Here is a 13,786-nt window from a genome sequence, read left to right on the forward strand (position 1 = left end):
ATCTTGTTTATACTGGTACATATTTGCATACAGAGGCATAATGTATACATACATATATCTAGCTATATATGCATTTCTGTATGTATGTATTTGGCAAGTTTGTTGGTTCCCAGATACATAATACAGAGCGTAATTGATAATAATAATTTCGTAGGAAAAATTCATTTATTTTTGAGGAAAAATATTCGTATATATGTTTATTTTGGCCAAGATGATCCCATAGTTTTAGTTTATAATTTTTCCTTTGAGATCCCTCACAGAACTGTGACAGACGAAGAGATATAATCATATGTAGGATGAAAAATATGCAACACACTTCGCTTTTGCCAAAGGTTGGCCTTAATTGATAACAGGGACGAGACCCAAATAAGCAAATAACTACAGTTGTAAAAATACCTTTTAAGATCTCTTTGGGAAAACATGGTCGCAAGGGACCCATTTTTGTGTGTGAGCGCAGATAGGTACTTACTGTCAGTATTGTATCTTGATTTGTTCGTCAGTATTTATTTATATGTTTCTCTTGCTCCTTGGCGGGCACCCTTCGCATCTTTTCCTTAATTTGATGTTTGCTGATTTTGTGGTGTTAGTAATAATGTACTATTTTCGAAATCCTTTTGACGAAGATTATTGTACTTGCCGTTATTGCTTCATCTTAATGTGTTTACAGTATATGTAAACTTAAGCCTGCACCATCAGCGTGCTTTTGTTAATTAGTCATTAGCACACTGACGGCGCTTATTATGTTTTTCAACCGAAGCTCTTGAAGCCTGGAGTATGGGACCGAAGTAAATACGGCAAAGAAAGGAGTACACGAGGCAACCCAACCTAGATACACCTGTTCGCCGACTTTCAAAAGGTGTTCTCCCTAACTCGCGTGACGTCACGAGTTGGCGACCGTCCAAGATGGCAGCTTGACGTGGGACGAGATTAGCTGAGGAGTTAAGATGAATCCCCTGTCGAACATTTTAACTACCTCCGACGATGATAGTGAAGACGAGGAGCCTTGTTGATATGTCTAATTACCGACCATCCCCTCAGTTCCATATCAGAAGGGAGGAGGGAGGCTTTTTCTCCTCGTGCTTTAGAAGACGTTGGTATTCTCATAATTAGTAAATTGCAAGCCCCCGTTGCTCTGACGCTAGTCGAAAATTTCTTATCATGCCGACTGTTAACGTTTTTGTGTAATTTCTCCTTCTTTTACTTTCCTTGTTTCCGCCGTTCTTATTTTTGAGATTTTTCTTCATACATCCACTGGAATTTAAAGTAAAATGATTTCTTATCTCTGAAACTTACCAGAGATGTATGGTGATTTTACTTCGATACATCGCGCATAGAGTATGTCATAGGAAGGCTAAATTTATATTAACAGGAATTTAAATTTCTATGTAAAAGAAAAGAAACAAATAGGCACCTGTATCCGTAACCATGTATATGTCAGGCATTTTGATGCCAGAAGTGTTTCACAATAGTTTGACCTGTACAGAAATAGTGTACAAAATTGTTTATCTGTTAGAACATCCAAGAGGCTGTTATATACATCTTGACAAATACATGTTATTAATTTCTGCTTGTGTCCAGAGTACGGAATTTTGCATTTTTATTGCCTCTTGTCAAAATTCAGATATGCAAACAACCTTCGATTTTTTTTTTTTGCATAGAAATAGAAAAAAAGCCAAATATAAATCGTTACATGAGTATCAATTGTATTCCTCACATTTAACTTGAATAAAACGGAAATTGACATCGATAACGTAAAGAAAGTGTTGGGTGGTGGATATTGAATGTGTTCAAACAGACGATGCAACATAAAATAAAGCTACTTTTTTTTTATCTTTTAGATGCGATAATTATATTTGACTCTATTTTTGTCGTAAATACTTCCTTAACTTGTTACCTACAACTTACCGCCAAATGTTGATCCATTCATCCTAGGCATTCATTCTTCCTATGTCCCGGTGGGTAGCAAGGCCATATGAACGAATTCTGGACGAGCAGCATCCTGTCTACATTACTGAATCTAGGGAAGCATTCACTTCTTATTGAATATGCCATCTCTCACCAGTGACATATATCTGAAGGTAGAGACTAATTATCCGATAACTAAATCAAAGAAAATCAAATATATCCTTCACTTACCTTTTTCCATACAGAAAAGAATATATATAGTTATGTACACACACACACACACACACATATATATATATATATATATATATATATATATATATATATATATATATATATATAATATATATATATATATATATATATATATATATAAAAATATATATATATATATATATATATATATATATATATATATATATATATATATATATATATATATATATATATATATTTGTTTGATTGCAGTGAAATGAAAGTCTGTGCCACATAATTGAGTTTTCCGATGAAAAACTATCTCCATGATCGAGAACCTTCTATTTTACATGGAAATAATGTGGTGATATAGATTTCCAAAGCCAGTATCTAATTATATGTTATCAAATGTTATTTAATATCTGAGATCATCATTATTATTATTATTATTATTATTATTATTATTATTATTATTATTATTATTATTATTATTATTATTATTATTATTATTGAAAATTTACCTAGAGTTATATCAAGTCTGAAAGGCTGCTTCCTAAGAGTAGAAGGCTTATATGCTAAAAAAGAGAGAACAGAGAGAGGACAGTACCAAGCAAAGAAAATTATGGCATAAGAATTTAGTTGAGTAAACCAGTCTTTTAGTATCACTCTTATGTGGCCGAACTAGAGTTTTTTTTTCTTTAGTTTTAACTTTGCAGTATAAGTATACTAAGTTGCACCGAAAGTTGAATACCCTGGGGCACACGCGACGCAAAACGTATGGTATTTCAGTGATTTGAAGTCTTAGTATTTCAGATACAGAATGTATTTCCCCTATCAGAATTCGAGGTTTGGCCCTCCCAGGTATTCGCATGTAAGACAGTGCGGTGGACCATTGCAATTTCCTTATTTTTAAATAAAACATGAAATAGGGTTATTGGAAATTTTCGTACACTTTTTTAGAGTAAAGTATTTGCCAACTCATTACTTGGGGTCTTGAAAAGTTTATTCTGTCCTTGTCACCTTTAGCTATTGCTCGAACTGGTAAGCAAAGCATCGCTTTTTCTTACCTTTGCCAAGTTCTGCAGTTATCAGTAATTTCGGGTTGCATCTTGCCGTTATTCATACATTGTGATTGCAGCCTGTTTTATGGATCCAGACATGCTCTCCCAATGGGTTTCCCTGACCAAAATGATACATTTAGTTGTGACGAAACTGTGGTGTGTCCTCAACGTTCATTTATAAATTACTGTGGACTGCTCAACGTTTTTTGATAAATTCTTATTTTCAGTACAAGGACTGTTATCTTTTATTTTTTTGATATTTTATATGAATTATTTTCATATATATATATACTATTATATTTTATATATATTTTTGAATATATATATCTATATATAAATATATAATATATATAATATATATATATATATATATATATAATATATATATATGATTATATATATTATTTGATTTATTATTATTATACACCGATAGCGTAGCGCTTTGAATTATAGATATGTAAGATGAGATCATCGAAAAGTTTGCCTAGTTTTCGTTCTTTTAATTTCCGTATAATCTATAATTTGATTCTCTTCTCTGTCAGTATAGTTCAGTATATGTTAAAATGTTTTATCATAATATGTTGACAGATAGTTTATCGTTGTTACTAAAATGATTAGATTTGTGTGAATGATTGATTCTGCGAATTGATTATAGGATTTTTTTTATTTAGCAATCAATCTGTTCATGATATCTGGCTTGTTGGGTTGTGGATGAGGTTGGGTGGTTGTTAGAAAAGCAGTGTGGCGGATTCAGAAAAAAAGAATTGGTGTAAAAGAAAGTTGACTCTCGGGAGGTGGCGTGAGGATCTGGAGAGTCTTATGCTTTAGATTTAACCATGATTCAAGAATAAAGCGTTGTATGAATATGACAGTGATTGCTTGTTCATTTTTCCTGCAGTGAACATCTTACAAATGAAGCGTGGGTTTTTCTACCTACGAATAAAACTTACTTCATTCCTAATGGTACTTAAGTATTTTTTTATTCTAAAAAATTTAATAAAGACTGCTGAGACATTTCTTGGTATGAATACGCGATATCATACTCATATTTCGGGTTTCTCTTTGCAGTCATTGGGCGAGGAAGTGAGTGATTATCTTTGTATTTGCAAATTCGTATTCATATCTATATTTATGCTGAAAATGACAACCTTGCAGAGGGATCCTGAACTAGTTATTTTTCTGCTATTATGCCATGCAGTTTTCAAGGGATAATTCTCCGTTGGTGTGAAAGTGCCCCAGTTCTTGGTTTTACAGCCAGATTTTCACTATTCATAATCCCCCGTCTGTCTGTTTCTGTGTCTCTTTCGCTGAAGATATCTTCTCCCTTGGGATCCGCAGCAGATGAGCCTTGCTGTTGCAGGAGCAAGGGTCTGTTTGTTTACATCGGTGGCGTCCGCTGTTGTTGGTATTAGAAGGGCGTTTGTTACTGTTGGTTCTTGACGACGTGGTGCTATGCTGCCACGTCTAAGATGTTATGTAACTATTTTTATCCATTTTTGCCCAAAGTCAGAATGAACTATTATATTAAATAAAGTATAGCTGTTTGGTGCCAGTTTATGGACATCAGTCAGTCTTTCAGTCATTGTGACACAGTAAGTTGGAGTTTTTATTTTTATTAATTCTTTATTAAGTACAGTTTTCAGGAAGTTTACCTACATTAAGCTCACCAATTTTAAGATTTGATATTTTCAAGTTAGGTCAGGCTGACTGGTTATTGATGGTAAGTTTCAGGGAAATTTTGAGAAATACACAGAAGATAATAAGAATTACATCTAACTGACCTGCATTTTGTAGGGAAGTAAAATGATAGGAATCATGAAGAAGAGAAGGCCGGGTTGAGATGTTTGAATTTCATGTTTACTAGTTTTCCTAGTAATTTTTTTTCTTTATAGTAAGGTTTGCTTTTCGTGGTATATTAAATAATATTGCATTGATCGCTATTTTTGTAAACTAATTCATTAGTATTTTATGGGATTATTCATTAGTTCATAAGGAATAAACAATTTGGTGATGTTTTGGTTGTTCTTATGAGCTTTGCTCTTTGATACATTCCCACATCAAAAGTTACATTTTCGATTGTACCTCTGAGTATACTGTAAGCCTCTACTGAAGTGGAATTCCTCTTTGTGTTCTGGTATTGGTGAATATATAATCTATCAGTATGAAATGCATTGAAATCTCATTTGCCAGTGGGCCTGTGTCGTTTTGAATAGTGACTTCGTCTCAGTATTTTTTTAATGGAATACTTTCTTACAAAGTTGCGTATTAGTAAACACAGAGCCCTCTTTTACAAAATATGAATTTTGGCTGGATGTGGTGAACTGAAAGATTTGTAAGGCTTTATTTTTATATAAGAAATTTGAAACATTTTGTTGTTTCAGTTATTATTTGCATAGAAGAATTTTTGCCTCCAAGGGTAAATTATAAAAGCTGCTCCAAATGACCAACACTTCGCTTGGCAGGAAAACTGAAGTTCACACTATATCTGAAGAGTCACCCTATTTATCTTTCAGCTAAAACATAATGCATATTATATATTCATATATATATATATATATATATATATATATATATATATATATATATATATATATATATATATATATATATATATATGTATGTGTGTGTGTGTGTGTGTGTGTATGTGTACATGTGTGTATATATATTTTATATACATATATATATATATATAAATATATATATGTATGTATGTATGTACAGTATATGTTTGAACGTGTCCATGCTGGTTTTCTCATCTTATCCTTTTGACTTTTCTTAGCCAGTATTTTCCTCTCCTTTAAATTAGGTTTGTTTTATATTCTTCCTGGCTTTTTCCTCTGTTTTTTTTTTATATTTTTTCTTGTTTTACAAAAATGTAATGAAGTCCGGAGTTGAGATGAAGTCTTTGAAGCAACTAACGGGGTGAAGGAAACTCATTTGCAGCCATTTAATGTTTATGCTAATTCACAGTTTTCTTACTGTCGCGAATGCGAATACTTCGCAAAACAAATAATAGGGAAACCTCTCTGTTTCTATTTACGAAATAGTGGTTGATATTGTGTAGAATCTAAGAGAGGTCGACAGGGACATATTTCTATATGATCCCTTGACCAAGGGTATTTGTTTGTATATAAGTATAGTGGGTTGATTGGCTGTTAACTCGTTTTTGTCGTTAACCACTGTAGGCATGAACAAGTCAAGTCATTAAAAGTTTAAGAGTGAAAGTGCGTCTTTTCATTCTTTGAATATGCAACTTGGGTCTCTCTCTCTCTCTCTCTCTCTCTCTCTCTCTCTCTCTCTCTCTCTCTCTCTCTCTCTCTCTCTCTCCGACGACGACGACGACGACGACGAAAGTACCTTTGAATATATGGGACAGAATTATCAGCAACGTTAAGAACTAACAGTCAAACATTCTCATCTCAGCAATTGGATTTTTCTGTCCAGTTCTGTGTGAAAAAAGGTGTAGAAAGACGTAAGTAATTTAGCTAATGGCTTGAAGAACAGGGAAGCAAAATGGTAAGCGGTCTCATTAAGTAATTTAGTTGATTGTGTAAGAGAGGGGGGGAGAGAGAATTGGGATTAATGGATTAATGTGAGGGATCTTTTACGGGTCATCTCGTTAGTGTTATAAATAAGGCGAAGTTTATTTCCTTGAGAGATATACTGAATCGAAGGCCAGTATACATTTGGGCTCAGAGGTCTTGAGAAGCTGTATTGAATGTGACTTTAATTTTGTATATGTATGTATGTGCATGCATGCAATGGATACACCAGCAGGGAATGCTATCTGCATATCAGTAAATGAAGGCCAAACTTTTACTTACATTTTACATAATCAAAATAAATAAATTCTTATAAGTAAATTAAAATAATAAAAATTACTATGAAAATAAGAGTACATTTAAATAAATCAAAATAAATAAAAGAGTAAATTAAAATAAAGCAAAATACAAAAAATTTAAAAATTTAAGTAAAAAAAAAGGAAGGTACAAAGGCATAACAAACATACTAATTAATATACAGTACCAGTAAAACGCAGACTAAAAACACAAAAGTGAGGTTACAGCCACATTTCTAGCCAAAGAAGGCTTTATCTTGATGGTATATAGAACTTCTAAAATGTTGAGGTCTGTAGCAAACTGAGCAGTGGTTAAAACAGAAAAATCATCAATATGTAAAGGATGACCAGTCTCCTCGCTGTGTTCTCTAATTGCACTGTAACTAGGCCTTGAAAGATAATTGCCAGTACGATATGACTTGCCTAGGTGTTCAAACCATATCATCCAAGCTGATCTGGTAGTTTTTCCAACGTAAGTGGCATCACAACCACCACACTGCCATTTATAGATCAGATTGGACCGAAGGCTTGTTGGTATAGGGTCTTTACGATTTAAAAAAAACAATTAATTTCTATTTTGTCCATTGGTTACCCTCAGCTAGATATCAAAATATACTTCACTTTGCAAAATAAATTAGGTAATTTCTTCAAAATTAAAGGCCCTATACCAACAAGCCTTCGGTCCAATCTGATCTATAAATGGCAGTGTGGTGGTTGTGATGCCACTTACGTTGGAAAAACTACCAGATCAGCTTGGATGAGATGGTTTGAACACCTAGGTAAGTCATATCGTACTGGCAATTATCGTACTGGCAATTATCTTTCAAGGCCTAGTTACAGTGCAATTAGAGAACACAGCGAGGAGACTGGTCATCCTTTACATATTGATGATTTTTCTGTTTTAACCACTGCTCTGTTTGCTACAGACCTCGACATTTTAGAAGTTCTATATACCATCAAGATAAAACCTTCTTTGGCTAGAAATGTGGCTGTAACCTCACTTTTGTGTTTTTAGTCTGCGTTTTACTGGTATTGTATATTAATTAGTATGTTTGTTATGCTTTTGTACCTTCCGTTTTTTTTACTTAAATGTTTTATTTTTTTGTATTTTGTTTTATTTTATTTTACTCTTTTATTTATTTTGATTAACCATCTTTTAAACATATTCTTATTTTCAAAGTAATTTTACTGTATTATTTTGAATTCTATTATAAGAATTGTAATGTTGTCATTTTAATTTTGTAGGTTGATAACGAGTGAGAGTACTGCTCGAAACTTCCCAATAAAGTTGTATGTATGTATGGATGTATGGATGTATGGATGGAGAGATGTCCCAATAATTTGCTCATTTTTCTGAGCGCTTGGACAGACGAACTGAACCATTGAAATTTTCATTTGCATTTTCAGTTAACTGGATGCCGAAGTGGTAAGCATCCAAATAACCAAGATGTAAAGAAAGAAAGTAGATTTATTAACTGGTTTATCCAAATAATATCACCACAAAAGCAGCGATGTCAAGCAAATGAATTTAATGCAAGTTTCGAATGATTACCCGGGTTTCCTTGAGCATATCAGCCTCAAGACAATACACGAAGGAATTACCTCTACTCTCTTTTGTGTGTTGATGTTGAGAGCGTTTAAACAAATATATGGTTTTATATTTATTTTATCCATACAGATGTTATTGATATTTGTATTATGGAGCCAACGTTCGTATTGAGATCTGTTTCTACGATAATCAAAAGTTGCTAGTCGCAAGTGACTGAAAGTAGTTGATCCAGGTTCACGGAATTTTGGTGTGATGGCTACAGGTATATAGAACTTGTTTCTTTGTAAATGAAACGTTGCGCTTTCATGTCCACATTAATTTTAGGTCACTCATGGAAACAGTTCTTAAAGGTATCATAAACTTCTGAGAATAGAACACCAAGACATCTTTTAATTAAATTCTTCTTGAACTAGTTGTGCTTTTTATCTTGACCTTATGCTATCTTGAAAACTTTCTCTACCCGCAATAATGACAACTCTTCCCTTTTTCATTGGTTAACAGGAAGACGTGTCAGAGCTGCAAATGCACCAGGGAACTCCATGATGTCTACCACGAGGATTGGGTCAACGTGCGCGAGCGTCTCGGCCTTGGAGACTCTCTAGGGTGAGTACTGCAGAAGCTAACCCGGTTTTTGAAGAGAATAAAGTTCACTATTTATTAACCTCCCCCAACTTGGATTGGAGTTTATTTATTTGTTTGCGCGTCTGTTAGGGCCTGTCCACACTAGCGGGCATGCCCACCGGGCACTTGCAGCTCTTAATATTTTCTCGCGCTTCTAAAGCAGTGTTACCAGACAATCGCATCGTTCTGGCTCCATACGCAGTCGGTCAGTGTAGTGGAACGGGTTATGGGAACAGTGTTTGCCCGTCGGGCAGTGCCCGCCAGTGTGGACAGGGCTGTAAATTGGTTCTAAAAATGTTTTCCGTATCAAAATGAAATATGGAATAAAGTTACTTCATAAATGGTAGGATTCCAAACACCACTATATTGTTAAGAATACGTAAATAACAGTCCATTTTGTAAAGAAGATTGAAAATGAAAGTGTTAGAGTATCCAAGACCTAGAACATACATGGCAGTCAGTTGATCCTGAGCAATAAACAGTGGCGAATGTACGCATTTACTCGACTGCCTTCTTGGTTACGTTAGCAGTTTATTGATTTGTTTATAAACATGTCTTTACATGAGTAACATATCAAAAGAAATGATACACAATATAGTTTCCTAGAATTCATATATCGGCATTATGCATTTCAGGCCAAGTTTTTTCTGGAAAATCTTGAGATTGGCTTTCGTGAGATCCAAAGTTATTGTTATTATTATTATTATTATTATTATTATTATTATTATTATTATTATTATTATTATTATTATTAAAGTGAACAGTAGCAGTGGTAGCATAGCAGCGAAATCAGTAATAACAATAAATCTGGAAGTGGTATCATGGGATAAACCATAGATCTCTGCTTAATAAAGATTTGTGCCTCAACAGATGCACGTATGACTAACATTTCAAACTGGCTTGATGACAGTTATTTCTACAAGATAGGAACACAATAAAATATTTTTGCTGATTAATTTCTCACTTTTAGTAAGGTCGCCTAAAATAAACAGCTGTTAGGCCAAATAAATATAAGCTGACTTGTTATAAAACCATGGTTTTAATTTTTAGGGAATAAATGATATTGTTCACTACACAGACTTGTTTTCTCGCTGGTAACAGGCATATCCGAATTTGGAAGGTAAAAAAATAATTTTTTGAAATATTTGCACATCAAAATCTAGACCAATAAAGTGTTTACTGAAATGGTAGACATTTCCAGATATAAAATATCAGATAATTTTTTTTTGCGAATAACACTTCGAAATTTAGGAAGTCAGTAGTATATAGGTAAAGGAATTATTTACTCCTTTAGAGACTAAGTTTAAAACCCCACGGCCATTTCACATATACTTTAACGTTTTTCATATTTTCTGTTACTTTGTTCTTCAAGATATCCAGTACTGTACTTTCTACATTCATCTGTGATTCATTGAGGTTCTATAATACATTTCCCAGTTAGCTTGTAAACAATAGACAGACTGAAAATACAACCTCTCAACTATGATAACAAGAGAATATAGTAACCCGTCGACTTTATATACTTCAATTGACCACGTTTTTTCACTTGTTAGGCAGATTATTATAATGATTTTTAATTCGAGTACATTTTTTTAGACATTTTGCATTTTTCTCATAAACCTTTTGAACTGAATGATAAGTTTAAAGTGCAGTTTAGTTTAGACTACAAGTTAAATGAGTTACTGTTAACTGTGGGATAACTTGAAGGTACAAACTTTGCTGTACTGTAGGGTCTTTGTTGTTAATTATAGGAAGGCCAGACCCCCGAAACATCTGCTAAATAGAGTGGCTACTGTATTTCACCCTGTCATTCATATACACATACATACTTACACATATATATGTAGGCTATATGTATACATATATATATATATATATATATATATATATATATATATATATATATATATATATATATATATATATATACTGTACATATATGTATACATTGTGTGTATGTGTGTGTGTTTGCAAGAGAGGTCCATGTAAACAACGAGTTCTATTTTGGTAAAAGGCCGGTGCCTTAAGGTAGTACCCAAGAATTTTTGACGTCATTTCCGGAATAGCGGTGAGTTTTTCGCGGAAGATTGAAAGGAATGTTGTGGCATTTTCTCGATACCCCTTAGATTTATAAATGATTAGCGGATAAACAGATATTAGGTATTGATTTTCAAAGTTTTGGGTATTTTGACAGAAGGGGAACACTGGCATAGATTGGTAAATTGGTAACTTTTGAAAAAAATATATACTCACGCACGTACATCAGTATGTACATATTTTTGCATGAATTTGTATGCCTTTATATTTTACACAATTACAAAGCTGTAGATGGCTGGTTATGTTTATAGTTTAATATATATATATATATATATATATATATATATATATATATATATATATATATATATATATATATATATATATATATATATATATATATATATATATATATATATATATATATATATATATATGTGTGTGTGTATGTGTGTATGCATGCGTGTTTTGGCTACCCTTCTAGACGTTTATAGCGAATAATAAATTTAGAGCACAGTTTAATTAAACTGCTTTCAGAGATATAAACAAGACAGAGGTTACTGATACATGAATACTTGAACTAATGCTTCTTTGACAGACACCATATAAAGATAGCCTCCAAAATATTAACTGTATCACAAATAAAAATGCTTATCTGCAGCTCAGTGAGCCCTCTACACACACTCTGCTCTAGATAGATATTAGGCCCTTCTGTTTCAGCACCGTCTATTCAATACTATGTGGGTCACTCTCATTTCCCTTCCCACTTTAATCTTTCAACTATTTCAGTGTATTATATACAGATACGGATATGAACTGCACTGTAAGCTGCGATAATTTTTTCCTTTTGTAATAATATAAAATTTTCTGAAGCCATTCATGACCTCCCTTTTTTTACTTCAGGACTTTACACCTACATTTCCTGTCCTCTCCTTGACTTCATGCAATGATTTCATTAACGAAAACAATAAATAACCATGCAACGTTTCAGTCCACATATACACTAATTGCATTTTTTCAGCCTTTCAATTGTTCTTAGGCCACATGAATCCATAAAGAAAAATGCATCTGAAACACGTCAACCTTTAGTCTTTAATTTTCGTTCAGAATTTACTCTTTACTTATATGAAGGAGAATTCGTTCAACAAATGCATCATACATTCATGTCATGACTACCATAGACGCTCCAGTGCTCTTCCAAATCTTTTGCAAACATCCTGGTCCTTTCTTGCTTCACATTTGTTACTTAGTCCATCGATTCACCGTCATCCGTTACATTTACTCCCAAACACATAAACGAATCAAATGCTTCCATTCTTCCGTCAGCCACGTTAACATCCATTGCTTCATTTACCCTCGAACCCTCATTCTTGCTCACATTTGCTTTCATCCTTCTACCCTTGCAAATGCTTTGAAACTTTCACTGGGGTTATAGTTTCTCTTCAGTCAATTCAAAACCTACTTTCTAATCTAACAACTTTGCACGAGCATCAGTGTCCTTTCTACAACTCCATGTGTCTCTCGATCAATTAAGATATTAATAGCCATGGAGACAAAGTGTACCCTTTTCTTAGACACTTTGACATCAAATCAGTTCTTTTTACGTCAGCATTTTGTAACGCACTTTTCACTTTAGATCACAAAAACATGTAATCCCATTATAAAATGCTTTTTAAAGTAACACCCTCCAATTTCATCGTAAGATTTTTTAGATTCGCCATCGCCACATACAGCTTTTTCCCCTCACTCTTTCAACTTATCGTTGTAGAATTTTCAGCTGTACCCTGAGAAGGTATCTATAGTTCTCGGATATGAGAAAAATGAAGAAAGAATTTCTTTGATATAATGAATGATAAATTAATACTCTTAGAGATAATTTCAAGATACTTAATTTTTTCTCTTAATATATACTTTATGAAATCGATAAAGTACAAAAATTTTACGTATTTTGCAAAGGTGTGCCAAGAGCCTCATCCTTAAACAACTGTATGTCAATTATAGCTAAGATATGGATTATGCAGAGCATTATGGCAAACGTCGGTATGCCTGGTCTGAGATGTTAATAGAATACCCAGGATTTTTGTATAATAAATTTTCAAGTTATTGTGAGACATTTTTTTGAGATTGGTGTTTAGAATAAGTTATTTTGAGCAGGAATGTAGCCACATCCTCTGTTAGGGTTACTTGAAATCTATGCTTTGAAAGAGTTATGTAAAACCATCATGTGAATCTGGTATGTTGAACATGTCTGTGAAAATGCTTAGGGGATATAGGTACAGAATGTCAGCAAAAGGAAAAAATGTAAATATATATATATATATATATATATATATATATATATATATATATATATATGCTTTTCCGTCATTTCTAAAATTACAAGCTATGTTTCCCTTTTAAAGTTTTTTTTTTTGAAGCTTTTTGTAGCAGAGTTTTCCATTCTGGTTGATTGCTTTCAGTTCTGATAACGTTTTGTGTACCTTTAAAGGAAAATATATATAGTGGGGTTGGAATTACCATGAAAAAATCGGTTAGTTAGCTTTATGTCTGTTAAGCAGAAAACTTAAGAAAGGACAAACC

At 33.1% G+C, this 13,786-nt stretch overlaps 1 protein-coding gene across 8 annotated transcripts in view; it reads left to right on the top strand.

Moving 5' to 3' along the window:
* The window catches only part of Lmpt (Limpet), a 586,877-nt gene that overhangs the window by 245,912 nt on the left and 327,179 nt on the right, over positions 1-13,786 (top strand). For all 8 annotated transcript variants that reach the window (XM_067122164.1, XM_067122165.1, XM_067122166.1 and 5 more), the window contains one exon: positions 9,050-9,151. In XM_067122164.1, the coding sequence (XP_066978265.1) occupies positions 9,050-9,151 (102 nt within the window). The remainder of the gene's footprint in view (positions 1-9,049; positions 9,152-13,786) is intronic.

The sequence above is a fragment of the Macrobrachium rosenbergii genome, chromosome 20 (genome assembly GCF_040412425.1).
Source record: "Macrobrachium rosenbergii isolate ZJJX-2024 chromosome 20, ASM4041242v1, whole genome shotgun sequence".
NCBI classification, from domain to species: domain Eukaryota; kingdom Metazoa; phylum Arthropoda; class Malacostraca; order Decapoda; family Palaemonidae; genus Macrobrachium; species Macrobrachium rosenbergii.